Source organism: Ceratotherium simum, chromosome 35 (genome assembly GCF_057802395.1).
Source record: "Ceratotherium simum simum isolate JZ-2026a chromosome 35, ASM5780239v1, whole genome shotgun sequence".
NCBI classification, from domain to species: Eukaryota; Metazoa; Chordata; class Mammalia; order Perissodactyla; family Rhinocerotidae; genus Ceratotherium; species Ceratotherium simum.
In genome coordinates this window covers 5,104,750-5,125,800 of record NC_141934.1, presented here as the reverse complement: position 1 = coordinate 5,125,800, position 21,051 = coordinate 5,104,750, and the positions used below count along the sequence as shown (strand labels likewise).

Below are 21,051 nucleotides of genomic sequence, written 5' to 3'. Positions count from 1 at the left end.
TAGACCCCCATGGTGGCAATTCCTTCATAATAAGGGGGGCTGACCGCTAGGCATAGCCAGCATGATTCAGTCATTTCAGGGTTGGAATCATTCAAGGCGTAGTAAGCTCCCCGTACTAAGTTAAACAGTCTCTGCCATCTTTGCTCAGTAGGTACTGCGGGAGGTGGCATAGATGGTGGTCGCAGAGCAGATCTGGTGACCATATCTACGGTCCCATTTAGGGTTATGGACTTTGCCTGGGGGGGTTTGGGGCTATTTAACCCTATCGGTCTGCTGGCGGGAGGTTCTATTTTTAATCTAATAGAGAAGGTCAGGCCTTTATCATATCGTTCTTTGTATAATCTTATTCCCCATGAATGACCATTCTCGGTCCAGGTTTTAATTGTTTTTCCTTTTTTTGTGAACTGAATGGTTAAGGGGTGGCACCAGGTATTGCATTCTGAGCCCCGACTCATCTGGTGGCTATAATTTGCTCTAACCCTGATTAAATCCCAAGAAGAGGAGGGTTCCCAATAAGTAGTCCCACTGGTTTCACATCCCAGTTTTTACAGTAGAAGTCTTCCTTGCCCCCGCACCAGGAGTCAATTGAACGAGGTCTGTGGTGACCGGGGCACACGTAAAAGGAGTATGCCTTTAGTTTACCCTTGCGATGGGGGGAGTGGCATCCTCCGGCTTGTTTTGCCCCCCCTCGTCGACCCATGAAATCCCAGTCGGGGGTTCCTATAGCCAGTTTACAAAGGTCAGGGTGTAAGTCTGGCCACCATGTCCAAGGGGAAGCAGTTTTTTGGATTGACCAGGTTATATCTCCTACCTGGGAGACGACTTGCCACGTGAGCAGTTGAGGAGAGTGGGGGTCAGGATTGGACAAGCTGCTCGCCGTTCCCACGACGCAAACGCAACTTAAGAGGGTTATCAGTCTTTTCCACCTTCCAGAGATCTGCTGCATTCTGGGGTGCCTTCTTTACGTGTGTGGCGTGAACCCAAGAGGTTATACCGTCCACCTTGACTGCTGTGGGCGTAGTGAGGAGCACCACGTAGGGCCCCTTCCAACGTGGCTCTAATGACCCCGTCCGATGTCGTCTCACAAGGACAGAGTCCCCAACCTGGAATTGGTGCGGGATGAGCAGATCACCAGGCTGGTAGACCTCTTTTAGCTGGTTCCAGATGTCGCGCCTGACGGTCTCAAGTGCTTTCAAGCGGGCTGACAAAGGTATAGAAGGTATAATGTCAGGGTCATGTATCCCTATTTGTGCCAAAGGCGGAGGGGTTCCATAGAGGATCTCAAAGGGTGTAAGTTTTAAGGGTCCTTGTGGGGTGTTCCGGGCGCGGAACAGGGCAAAGGGCAGGAGGGCTGTCCAGTCACTATCGCCGGTCTCTATGGACAATTTAGTTAGGGTCTCTTTAATTGTTCTATTCATCCTTTCTACCTAGCCTGAGCTCTGGGGTCTATAAGCACAATGTAATTTCCAATTGATCCCCAGTTGACTGGCCAGTCCCTGACTTACCTGGGCAACGAATGCAGGACCATTGTCAGATCCAATTACCTTTGGGATCCCGAATCTCAGGAGGATTTCTTCCAATATCTTCTTGGCTACTACAGAGGCAGTCTCTTTTCGGGTGGGGAAAGCCTCTACCCATCCCGAGAAGGTATCTACAAATACTAGAAGATATTTATTTCCATACCGGGCCGGTTTGATTTCAGTAAAGTCTATCTCCCAAAAGGTTCCGGGCCTATCTCCCCGGAGTCTATGTCCAGTGCGGTATTTGGTAACTGCAGCATTTGTGAGAGCGCAAGCTCTACAATCCTTATAAATTTCTTCAGCCGTCTTCCTCAAATCTGGTACCTGGTACGGGGAGGCCTCAATAATTTTAATTAGTTTCTGAGGGCTCAAGTGGGTTAGCCGGTGTAGATGTGATAGATATTCTCGCCCCTCTGCAACGGAAAGGTCTTTCTCTTCTTTAGTTAGTTCCCCACCGGAGACAGTTTTGTTGACCTTAGCTCCCTGGAGAGTCAGGACCATAGGTCCTAGTGCCGCCCGCTTGGCTTCCAAATCTGCTAAGCGGTTCCCTTGAGCTATGGGGTCGGTGCCTTTCTGATGACCTGGGCAATGGATGATTGCCACCTTTTTAGGCAAATGTATAGCCTCTAGGAGGCCCAGAATCTCTTTTTTATTTTTGATATCTTTTCCAGCCGAGGTAAGCAGCCCTCTTTGTTTATAAATAGCCCCATGAACATGGGCAGTAGCAAAGGCATACCTGCTGTCCGTGTATATATTCACAGTCTTATTCTCAGCTAACCTTAACGCCTGTGTCAGGGCGATAAGCTCAGCCTTTTGTGCAGAAGTCCCTTCCGGCAAGCTGCTTGCCCACAGAGTCTTTTTCCCGTCTACCACCAGCCCCAGCCATCCTCTTACCTTCTGCCATAAAGCTGCTGCCATCGGTGTACCAATTAGGGGCCCCAGCCCATGGCTTATCCGGCAGATCAGGTCGGGTCCCCATTTCTGATGCCAGGATGTCGCCGCATTGGTGAACAGGTATTTCATCATCCGCTTCGGGCAGTAGTGTGGCCGGGTTTAAGATGGCTGGTGGGGCAAAGGTAATTCTCTCAGTTAGGAGCAGACTTTGGTAGGGAGTCATCCGGGCGTTAGTCATCCATCGATCTGGAGGCTGTCTGATAATGCTTTCTAAGGCATGGGGGGCTACTACAGTTATCTGTTGGCCCAGGGTTAGCTTATCTGCATCTTTCACCAGCTGAGCAGTGGCTGCGATCGCCCTTAAGCAGGAGGGCCATCCACTAGCTACCGGGTCCAATTTTTTTGATAAATATGCGATCGGGCGCTTCCAGGGCCCAAGGGCTTGAGTTAGGACTCCCCGGGCGATTCCCTTTCTTTCATCTACATACAAGGTGAAAGGCTTGGTCAGGTCTGGTAGGGCCAACGCGGGTGCTTCTAATAATGCCCGTTTTAGAGTCTCAAAAGCCTTCTGGTGCTCTAAAGTCCAGACAAAATTCCCATTCTCCTTAGTCAATGGGTACAGTGGAGCAGCCAGGGTAGCAAACCCAGGGATCCACAATCGGCAGAAGCCGGCTGTCCCCAGGAATTCCCTTACCTGGCGAGCGGAGGTTGGCGCAGGAATCTGGGTCACAGTCTTTTTCCGTGCGTCGGTTAACCACCTTTGGCCGTCTTTTAGTGTGTAGCCTAAGTAGACTACTTTTTCCTGGCACAACTGTGCCTTTTTTCCCGACGCCCGGTACCCCAACTCACCCAACTCGGCCAGGAGGCGCTTGGTCCCTTCTTCACAGTCTCCCGGGGTTTCCGCCGCCAATAGTAGATCATCTACATACTGTAAAAGAGTCACTTGAGGGTTTTTAACCCTATAATCAGCCAAGTCCCTGTGGAGGGCTTCATCAAACAGGGTAGGGGAGTTTTTATAACCTTGAGGTAGTCTCGTCCAAGTCAGTTGTCCAACGATCCCCATATCAGGGTCGCGCCACTCGAAAGCAAAAAGTAATTGGCTTTTTGGGTGAAGCCGTAGGCAGAAGAATGCATCTTTCAGGTCCAAGACAGTGTACCATTTTCGTGATGGGGGGAGGGAGCTGAGTAGGTTATATGGGTTTGGCATGGTAGGGTGTAAATCCTGCACTCTTTTATTTATCTCTCTCAAATCCTGGACCGGCCTATAATCATTAGTTCCAGGCTTTTTTACAGGCAGGAGGGGGGTGTTCCAAGGAGACTGGCAAGGAACCAGGATTCCTTGTTGGAGCAGCCTCTGGATATGGGGGCGGATTCCTTCTCTGGCCTCTTTGCTTATTGGGTATTGACGCACCCTTATCGGGAGGGCTCCGGCCTTAAGATCTATCACGACTGGGGGAATTCTCGTAGCCGTCCCTAGTCCCCCGGTTTCAGCCCATGCCGTTGGAAATTCGATCAGCCACTTATCGGTATTGAGCCGAGCTCTAGGCTTAGGCTGCTGATGGAGCCGATATTCTTCCTCTAGTTCCAGGGCCAATATCATGGTGGTAGGTGCGGACCAGGATACTGTAGGCCAAGGTTGAGCAAAATCTATTTGAGCTTTCAGTTTGGTTAAAAGGTCTCGACCTAGCAACGGGGTCGGGCATTCAGGAATCACTAGGAAGGAATGGGACACCCTTCCTTTCCCCAAGTCCACTGTCCGGGAAGTAGTCCATGAGTATTGTTTCTGCCCAGTGGCTCCAACAACCAGAGTCTTCTTAGTTTTTAATTTCCCCAAAGGTTGCTTCAGTACTGAATATTCAGCCCCAGTATCAATCAGAAAACTCATAGGGGTCCCCTCAACAGTTAGGGTTACCCTAGGCTCGGGGAGGGGGCCCGAGCCCCGTCCCCGCTATTCTTCATCCTCTCCTAAAGACAACACCTTGGGTGTGGCCCTTTTCTTGGGGCATTCCCTTGCCCAGTGTCCTCTCTCCTTACAATAGGCACATTGGTCCTTGTCCAAGGGTTGCCGTCTGCGTGAGCCTGGTCGTGGGGCGTTGCCCAGGTTCCCTGACTGTCTGTGATCTGGCCCTGTCGCTTTTATCACTGCGGCCAGTATTTTAGTTAGTTTTTTTTTCGTCTCCTGTCTCTCCTGTCTTCCCTCTCCTCAGCCTCCCTTCTCTCTCTCTCGCTTTTCCTCTTCACTCTCCCTTTATGATACACCTTTTCAGCCTCCTTTATTACGTCCCCGCAGGTCGTAGTCTTGCAGCCCCTCTAGCCTTTGCAATCTCCTCTTTATATCTGGGGCTGACTGTCCAATAAAGGCCATAATGACAGAGGCCTTCTGCCCTTCCGAGGACGGATCAAAGGGCGTGTACCTGCGGTAAGCCTCCATCAATCGTTCTAGAAAAACGGAGGGGGGTTCAGTGGGTCCTTGCTGAATCTCTCTTACCTTAGCCAAATTGGTGGGCCGCCTTGCGGCTCCCCGGAGACCCGCCACTAGAGCCCGGCGGTAAGCGGACAGCGACTCCCTACCTTCAGCCGTGTTATAGTCCCAGTTGGGTCGGTTGTGCGGAAACCCTTCTTCCGCCTCAGCTATCGTTGCCGGCTGCCCGTTGGTGCCTCGGATGTTCTTTCTTGCTTCCTGGTGATTCTTTCTCTCTCCTCCGTGGTGAAGAGCGCCTGTAAGAGCTGTTGACAGTCATCCAAAGTGGGCTGATGGGAAAACATTAGGGACTCTATCAGGGCGGTTAATCCGGCGGGGTTTTCTGAAAAGGGGGGATGGTTATTTTTCCAGTTATACAGATCTGAGGAAGAGAAAGGCCAGTACTGGAGGGGTGACAGCTGGTTGGGTCCCGCAGGAGCTCCGTACTCTCTTAGCGGGAGCGTCACCGTGGTATCAGGCCCATCCGGAGTGGCTCCGCGGCGGCTTCGGGTTCCAGCGGAGGGACCCGAGTCAGTTATCCTCTGTCCTGATTGCGGGCCTGGAGCGGGAGGGGGGTAAGGGGGGGCGAGAGAGGGGGCCATTCGGGAGGAGGCTCAATCTCAGGGTAGACCCCGGGGGGGCGAAGGGGTCTCCGACTCCGCTGTTCGAGTTGATTTCGATTTCTTTCGTGTCTCCGCATCTTGTAGCGCCAGGACTCGGGGGCCTAGTTTTTCCGCTTTTACCCATGGCTTAACCCACGGGAGTGGGTTCTGCACTAGATCCTGCCACACTGTAATATATGGTCGTTGGTCAGGATGGGACCCCGGTCTCTCCTGGAAAACAATAGCCCTCACCGCGAGAATAACAGTTAGATTAAACGTTCCCTCAGGGGGCCAACCCACATTGAGGGTGGGCCACTCAGAAGTGCAAAAAACCCGCCAACGCCCTTTTTTTATTTCTACCGACAAATCGTGCGCTCTCGCTCTCACTTCAGTCCAGTGGTCTAAGGTCAAAGAGAGGGGGGTCGTCATAGTCTGTCCCATCCCGTCAAATGAGGTCCACGTAACGAACAAAAACAGAACAACGAACACCAAAAACACACCAAAACATAAATAACCTTGCCCGGTTGGTGTCTCTACAAGCCAACCGAAGGCGGCTTCAGATGGGAGGGGTTTTCGTGTCCTCCCTGGGAAAAGGAGTGCCATTTCTTTTTCCACCTGAAAGGGGGTGGTCAGGCTTTCCTGACTCCCCTTGTCCCTTGGGGCGTCCCCCAGGGTTGCAGCCTGCAGTTCCCAGCACGTCTGCCACTGCAGCCGCTCGGTCCTCACGGCCCGAAGCGGCGGCTGCCCAGATACGGACCAAAACAATGCTTCGCGGCGCCGCACACACTCACACACCCAGTCACTCAGGCTTACCTCCAAGGGGTCTTCGGAGTCTGGGGTGACCGCGCAGATCCCGGACGAGCCCCCAAATGTAGGATCCCAAAAAGGAAACCCCAACTCCAGTCTCGGGAAGGTGCGGACCCACAGACACAGAAGACGGATCTTGATGCAAACGCAAGAGGTTTATTAAGCGGAGCTCCGGGTCGACACGTATCTCTCGCAGGAGACAGAGGAGTCGACCCCGAACCTTAAGGGGCAAGCTCTTTTATAGGATTCGGAAGCATAAAGGGGGAAAAGGTTGGCGCGGTCTTACATGATTGGCTAATTTAAAACATTTAAACAGTTACATTTTATGGCGCGAATTGCTATGGCGCGAAGCGATTATCAGGTTACACACACGCGTCCCCATCTGGACCCCCTCCACCCCGACCCGCCCAAACTTATCCCTCTGGAGCACTCTCTTGTTCTCAATTTTCCTCGAACAGTTTAGGGTGAGTCTTCCATGAATAGAGTCAGTCAGGATCGATAAACGTTCCCCCTTATACCAGGAATCCTTAGGGTGTGGAGGTGCCTGTCTCTAAGGTATTAACTTCTAAATTTTTAATATAATTTACTTCCTTCATTAGCGGCATCAATCAGCTCTCGGCTTCGTGTCCCCCGCCACCCTGCTCACTGCCTCAGTGTGGGGCTGGGGTGCCCCGAGTGGTGAGGGCTGCTCCAGGCAGAACACAGCCCGTTCCCACACCAGAGCCAGGCCTCGTCAATGTGACCACAGGACCCAACCACGCGGGGATGGCCTCTGAAAACCAAAACACAGAGGCCTCCCTCACCCCGCCCTCCAGTCTGTGCCAGGGTAGCTGAGGGTGGGGAATCTCGGGTATAAGAAAAATCAGGGAGGCCTGGACACAGATTGGCACCACTGTCCCCATAAGCAATGCCCACTGACTGGGCCATTGCCCAGCCCCAGACAGCTCAGGGAAGCAGCTACTGGGCCCAGCTCGGCGCGGGGAGAAGGTTTCCGCCAGACCCCGCCCAGCTTCCGCCCAGCCCCGAGGGCACCTGCTCGTCAAGCCCCACCCCCGGACTTCCAGGCCCCGCCCTGACGACACGTGCACCTCAGGCCCCGCCCCTGGGGGCTCTGCCCGCGCCTCTCGGTCCACTTGCCTCTGTGCTTCCTGCGGACGCGGCTGAGGCAACGTTCAGAGAGCGCGAGCTGCGGCGCCAGGTGAGTCCGCTGCGGGCCCGGGACGGGGTGGGCGAGCTGCCGGGGACGGGCCGGGGTCCCCCGGGGGCGGCGGACGGGAGGGGCGGTGTGGGTCCGAGTGTGCGGGCGCCTCCACCGGGGACCCCATTCCCCACCCAGCGCGTCCCCACCGGCGTCCCCGCCGCCCTCCGCCTTGCTGGGCCGGCGGGCCGCGGACCGTTCGCCGGCGTGGATCCCGACCCTAAGACCCCAGGGTTCAGGCAGGCGGCTTGGGGGGTGGGGGCCGGGTTCTGCTCAGAGCAGGCTCGGGGGTCCGGGGTGAGGGGGGTCTGGGGCCGCCTCTGCGACAGGGGGCGCCAGGATCCTAGAGGACGCTGCGCACCCTGAATTAATCGAGGAGCCTCTAAAGTTCTCCAGAAGCAACTAGAACTCCTGGGACCTTTATAGCGATGCAAATGCCACAGGTGGGGGTTGGGTAAGAAGGGGCCTCAGGATGGGAGACACCCCCTCCAGTGCTACAGTCCCCCTTATGGCTGGAGCCCCCCCATGGTGCACGCGTGGAAATCCTCTGGTCCCTTAGGGCCTCCAGTCACGCCACCCACACCCCACCAGCCAGGCGAGGGTAGCCCCCTGCACCCTGCTTCTCTCTGCACTGCTCCCGGTTAAGTTCTCTGAGGAGGAAAAAAAAAAAGCAAACAAATTCTCCCGGGAGGAGAAACCTTGAGTCTAATTAGCGTTTAGGCTTCTCATTGAGAAATCCTTTCTCACATTCTTCCCGGCCAGCGTTGATGGAGGGAGAGATGGCACCTAGGATTTGGGCAGATGGGGTTCAGGGGGAGCAGTGAGCAAGGGAGAGGGACACTCCACCTTTGGTTGAGGCCCCCTCTGCACAGGTGGTTGGCTTCCCCTCTCAGACCAGCAGGAGGGAATTTAACCATCTGGGTCAGACCCCCTGGAGGGGAGACAGATTGTGCTTCTCCTGATGCCCCTGGACTCCCGGCCCTATTGCTGGGTTCTTTGAAGCCTGGACCCTGACTGCTGGTCTGTGTTGCCCCCAGGCACGCCCTCTCCTGTGAAGGTGCTGAGTCAGGCCAGGCCCTCAGGCCCCTGCCTGGCCCAGCCCAGCCCGCTGCTGCCCCCCTGCGGCCCTGCAGAGAAAGCTGCCCATCCCCGCCTGGCTGTCCCACTACTCTGTGCAGTGGCTGAAGATGGACTTTATCGCCAGGTTCTCGGGAGGGGGGGGCTCGAGGTCATTCCCCAGGCGCTGGCCTATGCTGAGGTGGCCTGACTCCTCCCCCAGGTGAGATGTCTCTCCTTGCTGCCGGCCACATGTACTCCCCAGGCCCTTTCCCCACTCCAAGCCTCAGAGCCCACCCAGAAGCAGAGTAGAAATGCATAGTATGTCCTCCAGACAAGCATGGTGCCCAGGGTTCCAGCCCCATGGGGCCAAGAAGCCTTGGTTTACAATCTAGAGCCTGTCACTGCCTTTGGACAGACACTCGTCCCTGTAACTGCTCTTGTCACACTTGTCACACTTAGGCACCCGGCTAGTTCTGGATTTCCTGATGGGGCAGCGGGATGACTCACTGCAGCCTTAAGATCGCTTTCTCAGACTCACACTCACACAGAAGCTCACAGGCCTTTGTGCTCCCGCAAGTTTGGGTGCGGGGAGAAAAGAGGTCCCCTGATCCCTGCAGGTCACACCCGTAGATGGCAGAAGGGGGGTGTTTACCCTGCCTGTGTGCGCTGGTGTGCCCAAAGTACCCAGTGGACACACAGACCCCTGTGCTCAGATGTCTGTACCAGGGACACCGTGGGCGTGCCACGTGCCTCCTTGGTGCTCATCCCTCTCTCTCCCCAACAGTACGGCCTCTGCTCTGCCTTCATGGGTGTATTTCTTCCTGGGAACCTCCCGGGATGTGACTCTGGGTCCCACGGCCGTCATGTCCCTCCTGGTCTCCTTCTGCACCATCCATGAGCCCGCCTGTGCTGTGCTGCTGGCCTTCCTGTGGGGCTGCATGCAGTTAGCCATGGGCTCCTGCGCTTGGGTAAGACTCTCGGGCCTTCCTGCTGTGGTGGGGGCTGCGGTTCTGCTCTTCCTGGGGACCTGAGGCACCTGCCTGCTGGGGCTCCCCCTGCCCTCAGCGTTTCCTTCTTTGCATTCCAAGGGCTGTCCCTGCGTTGTACAAATGAAGCCATGGGGCCCCTGCCTGGTGACCTGCTGTCCCCACCCAGGCCTCTCCAAGGCCTGGTTCCTACGGCCAGGCTCTGCTCCAGGCTGGCCCATGACAGTCTTCCCTGACGGAGGGCAGTGAGCAGATCACGGTCAGGAGGAGACGTGTGTGTGAGAATCAGGTGGCTGACACTTCTTCCCTCTTACTCTGTGCTGGGACGGGATCCAACACTGTCCCCGTGCTTAATTCTACCACACCCCTGGGAGGCGGGTTTCTCATCATCTACATCTAGAGAGGAGGAAACCCCTCAGAAAGGTGTGGGTGAATGTGATTCATATATTATGTACACACACACGTCAGGGGAAGCTTGGCAACTGCTGTTTCGCGGGAAGGTCTGTCCTTTATTCTGGAAACAACATCATTCCTTTTTAGTGTCAAGAATGTTCCTTGATATGATCATCATGTGCGTAGAGAGTAGCTTCTTTATGTATTCATACTTGGTGACCCTAAGCCCCCCAAAGTCATTAAACTTTGGGTCATGACAGCCACCTGAGAGCCCCCAGGCTGGGGTGGGGGTGGGTCCTACTGACCTGCCCAGGACAGAAGTGGAGGAGGCGGATGTTGGAGGTGTCACCTGGCTAAGCAGCGGGGACTTGTGTGGCTCCAGCACCTCAGGCACCTTGGCCCAGCTGAGCGGTGTGCGCCCAGGGGAGTGTACTGTGGTCGGTCGGTGATGGTCACGTGAACTGAAGGGGAAAAAGATTGGTGTCAAGAACAGGAACACACCTTTGTGACAAATCTGAATGTGTTTTTGATCACTCGTGAAAAGTACATTAAAGCCTGATGAATCTTAATAGACACAAGTCCTGAACTATCACCGCAGAAGTACTGAATTATTCATGATCCTTTGCTGCTCTGCCTGCTGGTTCTGGTGATCTGCATTGATGTCTGTTTTCTGGTACAAAGTTTAGGATTAGATTCAGGATCAACAAATAGCCTTTTAAAAAGACTGTTGAATTATTTCCGGTTTTATCCTTAAGGCATCTGTCACTTCCGGAATCCACTCCAACCAGGAGGAGGAGAGTCACTCCAAGGCGTATGCAATGGAATCTTCAGGAGTTTTTAGTGTTAAAACTGGAAATTTAGAAGATTCATTTCTTGACGATTGCAGAGTATTTATTTCTTAATATTTTAGTTTTTCAGAAACTGATGCTTTTGAAAGATATTGTTAACTGGGCTGTTTGACTTCTGAGGTCATCTTTGGGGTGGAGCAGTAATAAATGTGGGTCCACTTTCATATTCAGGGTGCAGATCCCTGTGACCCAAACTCTTACACTTCTTTTCCATTTGATGACTTCCCCATGTTCCCCTCCCGCTGAGTGATGATTCTCTTTGACACTTGTGAATATGTTTTTTTAAACCTTAGGTGCCTTCTTGTAAAAAACATTAAAACATGGAAAGCCTCATGAATATTTCAGGATGTCCTGGTACCTAGAATGTTAACTAATAGAATTCCTCTGGGTTTCCGTTGCCCTAGTTCAGATCCTTTAAAGTGAGTGAACAAGATTCTATGCTCCCTTCTGGGGGTTACTTTCTATGTTGACGATGCACAATGCAGTCTGTTAATCATCGTCACAGCTTTAGTGAGATATGGTTCACGTACAATACAAGTCACACTCGAAAGTGTGCAATTCAGTGTTTTTTAGTATATTCACAGAATTCTGCAACATCACCACAGTCGGTTCTGGAAGCTTCTCATCATCCCTCCAAGAGAAAGACCTTCCTCATTAGGAGACAGTCCCATTTCCTCTAACCCCCACTAGGCAAACACAAATTCACTTTCTATTTCTATGGTTTGGCCTATTTTGAACATTCCATATCAGTGGAATCGTACAATGTGTGACCTTCTGTGTCTGGCTTCTTTCACTCAGCATAATGGTTTCAAGGTCCATCCATGTTGTAGCATGTGTCAGCCCTTCATTGATTTTGATTGCTGAATAATATCCATTGTGTGGCTGTAGCACAGGGTATTTCTCCGTTTCTCAGTTGATGGACATTTGGGTGGTGTCTACACTTTGGCTATTGTGAATATTGCTGCTGTGAACATTCCTGTACAAGTTTTTGCGTGGACATCTTCTTTCATTTCTTCTGGGTGTGTACCTGGGAGTGGGATTGCTGGGTCACATGGTAACTCTCTGTTTCACTATTTGAATACCTGCAAGACGTTTTTCCAAGGTGACTGCACCATTTACATTCCTTTCAGCAGTGTATGAGGGTATCAGTTTCCCCACATCCTCACCAACACTTACATCTGTCTTTCTGATATAGCCATCCTATGGGTGTGAAATGATATCTCACTGTGGTTTTCATTGGTGTTTCTCTGATGGCTAATGATGTTGATATCTTTTCATGTGCTCAGTGGCCATTTGTATATCTTTGGAGAAGTGTCTGTTCAGCTCATTGGCCCATTTTTAAATTGGGTTATTTGTCTTTTTATAACTGAGTTGTCATGGTCTTTTATATATTCTAGGGATGTATCTTATCAGGTGTATGAGTTGCAAGTTTTTCTCTGTACTGTGGATTGTCTTTTAACAGTCTTAATGGTGTCCTTTGAATCCCAAAAGTTTTGCATCTTGGTGATGTCTAATTTATCCATAATAGCGTCTTACTAGTTGGAAATGATTTAGACATTAAATCATGTCCCGTCAATATTTTGCTTATATATAAATTAAAAGGCAAACGTGAAAAGGTTGTGGGAAGATTTGAATGAGTTCATTTGGAGATTTGCTCTAGATCCAACAGAACTCATCAGGGAAGATATCATTCCTCTGTTCAAATATTTAGTATCTTTTAATGTTCATGGGATCAGTAATCATAGCCCCTCTCTCATTTCTGATATTAGTAATTTGTGCTTCTCTCTCTTTTTGTTTTCAGTTAGCCTGGCTAGAGGTTTATCCATGCTTTTGATCTTTTCAAAGAACTGGTTTTGTTTTTATTGATTTCTCTTGATTTCCCATTTTCAGAGTCCTTAATTTCTGCTGTAATTTTTATTATTTCCTCTCTGTTTGTTTTAGGCTTACTTTCTACTTGTTCCTCTAGCTTAGATTATTGTTTCAGATCTTTCTTGTTTCTAATCTATGCGTGCAATGCTTTGTTTTGTTTTGAGGAAGATCAGCCCTGAGCTAACATCCATGCTAATCCTCCTCTTTTTGCTGAGGAAGACCGGCTCTGAGCTAAATCTATTGCCAATCCTCCTCCTTTTTTTCCCCAAAGCCCCAGTGGATAGTTGTATGTCATAGTTGCACAGCTTTCTAGTTGCTGTATGTGGGACGCGGCCTCAGCATGGCCAGAGAAGCGGTGCGTCGGTGCACACCCGGGGTCCGAACCCGGGCCGCCAGTAGCGGAGCACACGCACTTAACCGCCAAGCCACGGGGCCGGCCCTATGCGTGCAATGCTATAAATTTCCCTCTGGGTACTGCTTTCACTGCGTTCCACACGTTTTGATAAGCTGTATGTTCATTTTCATTTAGTGGAAAATATTTGCAATTTCTCTTGAGACTTCTTTTTTTGATCCATGTTTTGTTTAATCTCCAAATATTTTGGGATTTTCCAGCTATCTTTCTGTTTTTGTTTCCTACTTGGAAGTGCTTTTTGGTCTGAGAACATACTTTATCTGATTTCTGTTGTTTTAAATTTGCTGAGGTGTGGGCTTTTTTAAGCCAGAATGTGGGCTGTCTGGTGAATGTTTCATGTGAGCTTTTGAAGACTGTGTATTCTGCTTTGTTGGATGCAGTGTTTTATAAATGTTAATCAGATCCAATTGATGGTGAACAGTTCAGTTTGTCATTACTGGTTTTCTCCTGCTGCATCTATCAGTTCCTGAGAGAGCAGTGTTTTCTGCTGTAGTGGTGGATTTGTCTGTTTCTGTGTCTGTCCTCTAGGATAGTGGATTTGTCTATTTCTCCTTGCAGTTTTATTGGTTTTTCCTCAATATTTTTGTTTTCTGTTGTTAGATGCATGTACATTAAGGACTGTTAGGTCTTCTTGTAGAAGTGACCCCTTTAACATGATGGAATGCCTCTCTTTATCCCTGAGAATTTTCCTTGTTCTGAAGTTGGCTTTGTCTGAAATTAATACAGCTCTTCTAGCTTTCTCTGGATGTGTGTTCCTGGCTGATCTTGTTCTGTCCTTTACTTCTAACCTCTCTCTGTGTTTATAATGAAGATGGGTTTCTGTGGACAGCATATGGTTCGTTCTTAGTTTTCTGTGGACAGCATATGGTTCGTTCTTAGTTTTTTAATTCATTCTGATGGTCTCTGTCTCTTAATGGCTGTATTTAGACCATTTCTATTTAAAGTGATCTTTGATATAGTTGGATTAATATCCACCATATTTGCAACTGTTTCTATCCATTGCTTTTGATCTTTCTTTTTTTTGTCTTGTACTGTTTAAATTATTTTTGTCTTCTCTGGTTTTAATTGAGCATTTTATATGATTCCTTTTTTCTTTTAGCATATCAATTATACTTCTTTTACAATTTTTAAATGGTTTTCCTAGAGCTTACAATATAAATTTACAACTAAGCTCAGTTCACTTTGAAATAACACTGTGTTTCTTTGTGGTTAGTGCGGCTCCCTTAGAGTCTCCCCATTTCCTCCCTCCCATCCCTTATAAAATGGCTCTCCTGCATTTCTCTTATCCATGACTTATTATCACTAAATTTATTTTTACAATTATTATTTTGAACAAAAGGAATCCTTTAGATCAGTTAAGAATAAGAAAAATACTGAACACTGTTTTATTTTACCTTTGTTTATTCCTTCTCTAAATTCTATGCATCCATCGGCTTAGTTTCTCCTGTGGGTTGGGAAAACCCAGCCCTGATCCCATTTCAAGAGGAGGTGGGACACCCTGTCATAGGCAGTTTGGCTAGGTTTTTGCATTTTAACATCATTCTGGAAGCGTGTTCTGATGGTGGAACAACTGATGCTGCCAAGAGCATTTCCAGGAGGGCAGGGGGCTGGAGGAGCCACCGGCTGCCCTGAAGGGGTCCCACAGAGGGATGCGCTCTCTGCTAGACAGGGGTCCTCTGCTCCCTCGGCCCCAGCCTGCCTCCTCCACTCCTGCATAGAAGCCCCCAAGGTGAGAACATAGGCCTAACCCCTGCCCAAGGCAACTTCTATCTGCAGGTCAAGGTCCAAATCTGAGTCCGAGCCCCCCTCAGCCTCCAGGACCCCTGCAGGACGCCCAGCAGCCGCCGCCTCCTCCTCCTGCTCTTCACTCTCCCCAGACCTCTGGCAGGGACCCCTCGTGGTTATACCCACTTCGCAGTTGCGAGCACTGAGGCTAAGACTGACCCAGGCCCCTCCTAGAGCACAGCTCAGGGGTGTGAGTGGACCCGCCAGCTGCATGGACCAGTCCAGTGTGGCATGAGGTGAACAGGTGCACCACAGCAGCCAGTAGAGACACGCGACTGGGGGCAGTCACCCCAGCAACCCTGTGCTGTTGGTGCTATGGAAACCGCCAAGGGCCTGTGTTGACCTTGAGCCATCTACTGGCCAGGGCACAGAAGGGGGTGCACCCTGGGCCTAGTGCAGCACTGGACGCCTTGTGAGCACTTGTTCCCCTGCCATCACGTGTGGGTCCAGGATCACCCCCCTTTCCATGGACTGTGGACGGTGCCTGACTCCAGAGCTGGGCTTTAGTCCCTGTGCTAGGGGGCTGTGGCAGCTCTGCGGGGCATCGCACAGGAGGGGCTGGGAACCTCGCAGAGCTAGCCACCCTCCTCTCTAGAGCCAGAGTCACGCTCCCACTCTCTGGGTCCCAGTTCTCTCTCAGGCTCCAGCGTCGCATATGCAGCTTCCTCCTCCAGGAACATTCCTCCCCAGCTGTGCTTCTTGAACTTCAGAATCTGCGGGTGTCAGCTCAGAGGTGCCTTCTTCTTTATGCTTTCCTTGGTCCCTCCTCTGGGCTCCTGTCTCCTCCTGCTGCCCTCTCAAAGTACCTAAAACACCTGTCATCCTGTCATACACCAAGGAAGTGAGGCCAAAGGGCAGGGGAAGGGCTGCTCCTCTCTGAGCCCCAGGGCCAGGCAGAGGGAGTCAGAGAGGAAGGGAGGCCCAGGGCAGCTGGGGGTAGGGACTGAGCCCAGGGCGGGGTTGGGGCTGGGTCCTGCCCCCAGTGGGAGTGTCCCTTTACCAGCTGCTGGCCTGGCCTGGCCTGGGCGCCTGCTTTACCTCCCGTTCAGCGGGGGCTGCAGCTGCTCTGCTGACCCTGCTCCCCGGCAGCCGGCAGGAGCTGAGGGCATGGGCCCCCGATGGGCTGTGACAGGCTGGGGCTTCTGGATTACAAACTGAGAAGTAGGTGTTGACCAGGAACTGGGGGATGGGCGCCCCACAGAGGCTGCTGCAGCTCGGGGTCATGGTCTCCGTGGTGGGCTAAGAGAGTGGCTCCTGGGCAGGTTGGCTGGAGGGACCGTGACTGGTCCTGCTGGGCTGAGGGGTGGGGGTGTGACTCCTCAGGGGCTGGACTGGTGGCAGTGGAGGAGGCAGGTTGGGACAGGTTGGAGGCAGAATGAAGGATCTCCGTCTGTCTCGAGGCAGCAGGTACAAGAGCAAGCCGCGTGCTCGTGTCCTCCTGTGAGCCCACCTGCCTCCTTTCCTAGGCCTTGTCCCCAGCCCCGTGTTGGGCTCTGGACACAGAGCAGGATGGGTCTCACTCTGCCCAGGAGGCCCTGGGAGGGGCAGGAGGTAGTCCCTGACACCTGTGAGAGCTGGAGCCCTGGGGCCCCTGAGAAAGACCACAGTGGTGGCTGGGTCAGGGGAGCCTTTAAGGAGGGAGCTGGGTCTGGACGGGGCAGGGGAGGGTGAAGGCTGGTGAAGGAGGTGGTGGTGGGCATCTTGTGTGAGAGCCCTGGCTCTCCGATGCATGGCCGGGGCTTCTGGCCTGTGCAGGCTGTTTGGGGTGGAAATGAGGCTGGAGAAGATGCGGGGAGCTGAACGCTGTGCTGGGAGCCTACAGGGTGTAGAGGCTGAGTGGGTGGGGCCCAGCTCTGCCACTGCTCACCGAGTGCCGGGACACACCACACTGCCCATCGCCTCCTCGCCACAAAAGGCTACCAGGAGCAGGACCTGGACCCCAGATTTCTGTCATCGGCAAACTCAAAGGAATTTCTATGACCCAGATAGAGGAGCAGGGGAACCGGCTGTGGGACATGGCCGACTTCATGAAGCCGCCACAGGTGGGAGCCTCGGTGCTGCTACCATGCGCTGACACCTCTGACCCCACCCTCGCAGCGAGTGTGTACAAGAGGGGCATGTGATGCCAGAGGGGGTGCTGGCACTGTCACAGGGCCGGGCTCAGGAAGGGCCTGATAGAGGATTGGCCCTGGACAGGGCTCTCGGGGATGTGTAAGAGGTTTCCAGGTGGGCAAGGGGGACAGGTCAGGAAGCCAGGCCAGAGGTACTGCATTTACAAAGGCTGCATCTGGAAGAGTGGGGGGCCTGGGAACTCAAGGTTTGAGCTTGAGGGAGGGGTGGAGGGGCAGAGGGCAGGGCCTGGAGCTCCTGAGTGCTCTCCTCCCTGACCTGGGGCCCTGTGGTCTGGCTCCTCTGCTCTTCCCACCCTGCATTTCTGGCCCCTTCTCCCTCCACCCAGATCCTCTACAGTCCCAGTTTCCACCTCTGTTCTGTTGATGTCCCAGTTGTAGCCCCGGTGACAACCTGCCCCGAGCACAGCTGCCTCCTGATGCGCACCCACCACGTCCAAGAGGAAACCCTCTCCCTCTCCCAGTGCAGCCTCTTTCCATCCACTGAGGGCCATGCCGTCTACCAGGACCAAAGCTGGACCCGGCTCCCTACCTCCCTGCCCCTCCTCCTGTCCATTCTGTCTCCCGACGGGTTTCCCTGCTGCCCCCGCTGTGCCTGTGGTCTGCTTGTGGGCCCCCAGGTGCGCTCCACGCAGCAGCCAGGCTGAGCCCTCACAGGTGACACCATGAGAGCCTGCCAGCCCTTACTTTCCATCCTGGGAAGCCTCCCTCTCCATGATGGTGGCCACCAAGTCCCTGAGCTCTTCCTGCCACCCTGGTGCTGCATTCCTCCTGCTGCGCCTGAGCCTGGGGCCCTGGACAGTGGCGTCCACCCACTGCCTGGCAGAACCTTGTCTGTATGAGTGCCTGACACTTGAGGGTGCTTCCTCTCCGGGTCTGGGACTCCCAGCATATTTGCCACTGTCCCCTCCAAGCTGATGCCCAGAACTCTGTGACCATGTGCAGGCACTAATGTCCCTGTTTCACAGCAGAACAAGCTGGGAAGGGACTGGCCTGTGGTCCCTTGGTCAGTGTGTGGGGTCCCACTTCCCTACAGGCCCTCTGATGAGGGTCCCTACCTTTGTCCGCCACGCCCAGCATCTCCACCCTGGCTTGAACTTACCCTCCCCGAGTCCCTCCACCTTCCCTATTCTGTCATCTGAATAGGACCAGAGGAGCTGGGCCTCGAGGAGTCACTTCTGCCCCCACTGGGGACAGAACTATCAGGAGGGAAGGAGTCTTGCTCTGCCTTGGGATACAGCACTGCACCCCGATCTGTTCGGGGCTGCTCACCCTCGCACCTCTGACCACCTCCTTTTATTTGCACCCTCCAGCTTTCCCATGTGCCCCCAAACTCAGGGGACCTTGGGGGCTAAGAGGGGGAGGGGCGTGTCCCTGGAGATTGCAGGGCTGTTTCACGAATGGGATACGCCTCCTGGGCCTGGACAACTCTGCTCTCTCACCACCTCAGCACCCTCCATCCCACTGTGAACCGCTGGGCTGGCGAGGTTTGTGCTGAGGGGAGACGGGGACGCACAGCCACGGTAACTGTGGGCCTGTCTTCCAGCGCCTCCACTGGGAGTGGGGTTCGGGGGGCCGTGCTGGGACCCCACGTGGCTCCCACTGTGGGCCTGGTGGTGCCTCTGCATCTCTTCTTTCTGCCAACAGCCCCCTGCCCACTCCCTCCCCAGGCCGTGTGGAGACTTGAGGGCCTGGAGTTTGTCTTGTTTTCAAGGCATCAAAACAGGCCAGTGTGTGGAGTTCAATGGGACCCACAGGCCCTGTGAGATCCGGGGCTGGTGTCCCATAGAAAGTGACACTGTGCCCGTGTAAGTGTCCCCAACACCCAGAGCAGGTCCCAGGACCAGCAGAGCCTGCCCCTGACCTCCCCCACCTGCAGGAAGCCCCTGCTAGTCCAGGCTGAGAACCTCATGCTGTTCATGAAAAACCCTATCACCTTCAGCAAGTTCAACTTCTCCAGGTCAGCATAGTGGGTCCTGGCTGCCCCAGTTCCTCCTTGTCCCCTCCCTGGGCTGACCCCCTGGCCCTACTCCCTCTCAGGTCCAATCCCTTGGAGACCTGGGACGCCACCTATTTCAAGCGCTGCTACTGTGACTTACACTTCAGCTCCACTGCCCCGTGTTCCGCATCAGGGACCTCGTGGCTGCGGCTGGAGGGGTCTGTGAGGACTTGGTGTTGCTGGTGGCTCCGTGAGGGACAGGGTTCTTGGAGGACTTGGGGAGAGGGTCCCTGCCTGTGTGCTGCTGGAGCAGTGATACACTGTGTGCAGGGCGGGGCTGTGGGCATCCACGTCTGCTGCCATTGTGACCTGGTGCCGGGGACTCCCACCGTGGCCTCACAGTTCCTTCCAGCTACAGGAGATGAGCTACGGCTTCAGGTGCAGCCCCACTGTCCCCTACTGCTCCTCAGCCAGGTCTGCCTTCACCTGTCCTCCTGTGGCGGCCAGGACAGACCCCAGCCTGGCCCATCCCTCTGGACGCTCTGCTGTGTGTGGAGGGGTCCCCAGGGCGAGAGGGGGCGCTCTCAGCTCCAGGTCCCACAGCACAGGCTCCGTCCAGCCTCCCTCCTGAGCCCTTTGGCCTCCATCCCATATGTCCCCACACCCCTGCTGCAGCTGGGACCCTTCACCTCAGTCCCTCCTCCACTCCATCTGCCTCCAGTATCTCCCTCCATAACACAGGGGGCTTGTCCCCTGTGTCCTCAGCAATGACACAGGTCTGAGATTCAGGACTCAGGCTGGGGGTGGATGGAGTCAATGGATGAGGAAGATGAGGCCTGTGAGGGACAGTCCATCCCAGGAGTGGCCAGAGCAGGTCACTAGACTCCCTCCTGCCCCCAGGACAGCCGCTCACTGGTGGGAGGCCTCAGGAGTGGAGGCCCGGAGCCTGCTCAGGCTCTATGGGGTCTACTTAGACATTCTTGTCACTGGGGAGGCAGGGGACAGCCTGGAGTGGGTGGGAGTGGTTAGGCGTAAGGAGTAGGAGGGGGCACCATCCACAGCCGGAGAGGCTCAGCCCAGGTCTCCCTCAGGCAGGGAAATTCAGGCTCATCCCCACAGCCCTCACTCTGGGCACTGAAGCTGCTTAGCTTGGTGTGGGTAGTCTGGCCAACGTGGCTCCCTCTGGCTGCTGGCACGTGCCCTCCCAAGTGCATACCTGAGCCCTCTGTGCTGACATGATTGTCCGGGTGAGGGCTGGGGAGGCGGAGGGATGGCAGGTTGGGGGCCAGGACGTGGGTCTGCCCTGCCTCTCCCAGATCACCTTCTCCTGTGACCTGCTGCTGCTGTACATAGATGGGGAAGCCCATTTCTCCTGGAGGACCAAGTCTGAGGAGGGGAGCTGCGGGCCTACCTGGACCCTTGGCTACTCTTTGGAGGATGGTGACTGGAGCCCTGACCTGCTGTCCTCATCTCTAGGGAAAGGCCCTCAAGGGCATTGCCAACCCTGAGCAGACAGAGCCGGCTTCCCCACCCCCACATACGGCTGTCCAGGTGCCTTAGAGGGGGCCCAGCACCTGCCCCCACTGCTGCTGCTGGGAGCTGGGCACTTGCCAGCCCATTCCAGAGGCCTGGAGCCTTTCTCTGCTGGTTAGGGTTTGGGGGTTGGGAAGGGTGGGGGCCTGCCTTGGGGACTTGTGGATGAAGCCTTAGCAGGACCAAGATAGGGGGTGGGGTGCGGTGAGAACTCCACCTTTTAGCTCCTAGATAGACTGTCCCTCCCCCAACTCCAGCCTCGGCGGGGTGCTGCCTGGGGACCACAGAAGCCAGTTTTGTCTAGAGACCTGCAGGGGGAAACAACACAAGGCGTTGGTACTTTGGTGCTCCTGCTGGGTCTGGTCTGGTGAACACTCTCCCAGTCTGTCTCCAGCATTCCCAGTAGCTCCCCACTCACCAGCTGTCCCCAAGCTGGCTGTGGTTGACGCCAGCCCTGCCTGGCTCCCAGCCCTCCTTCCACTGCTAGCACTCCCCTCACAGTAGACTCCTGATCCTCTCAGCAGCCCTGCGTGGGGGTCTGTGCAGCCAGAGTCCAAGGCAAGGAAGAAAGAAGCCTGACAGGAGGAGTCATCTCAGCTGCTCTGGGGCTGGGTTC

General features: G+C 54.0%; 1 protein-coding gene and 1 long non-coding RNA gene across 3 annotated transcripts; both read left to right on the top strand.

Annotated features, from left to right (window-relative positions):
• Positions 1-7,419: 7,419 nt before the first annotated feature.
• Positions 7,420-10,968, top strand: LOC147912428 (uncharacterized). Of its 2 annotated transcripts, XR_015549942.1 has the most exons (4): positions 7,420-7,482; positions 8,520-8,761; positions 9,326-9,509; positions 9,630-10,968. It is a non-coding gene; the product is annotated as an uncharacterized LOC147912428 (long non-coding RNA). The 2 variants fall into 2 exon arrangements; XR_015549943.1 differs by lacking the exon at positions 7,420-7,482 and having other exon boundaries at positions 7,828-8,686.
• Positions 10,969-17,680: 6,712 nt separating this feature from the next.
• On the top strand, positions 17,681-20,462 carry LOC101403557 (P2X purinoceptor 6-like). The gene is made up of 7 exons (XM_087423588.1): positions 17,681-17,822; positions 18,678-18,771; positions 18,843-18,923; positions 19,004-19,120; positions 19,305-19,376; positions 19,803-19,917; positions 20,379-20,462. The coding sequence occupies exons 1-7, from the start codon at positions 17,681-17,683 to the stop codon at positions 20,460-20,462; spliced, it is 705 nt and encodes a 234-aa protein (XP_087279714.1).
• Positions 20,463-21,051: the final 589 nt, after the last annotated feature.

Coding starts and splice junctions, on each gene's coding strand:
- LOC101403557 (XM_087423588.1), top strand. CDS start 17,681: ATGGTGGCCACCAAGTCCCTGAGCTCTTCCTGCCACCCTGGTGCTGCA. Junction 19,121..19,304: donor TCGTGGCTGCGGCTGGAGGG/GTCTGTGAGGAC, acceptor GTGGCCTCACAG/TTCCTTCCAGCTACAGGAGA. Junction 19,377..19,802: donor CCCTACTGCTCCTCAGCCAG/GTCTGCCTTCAC, acceptor TCCTGCCCCCAG/GACAGCCGCTCACTGGTGGG.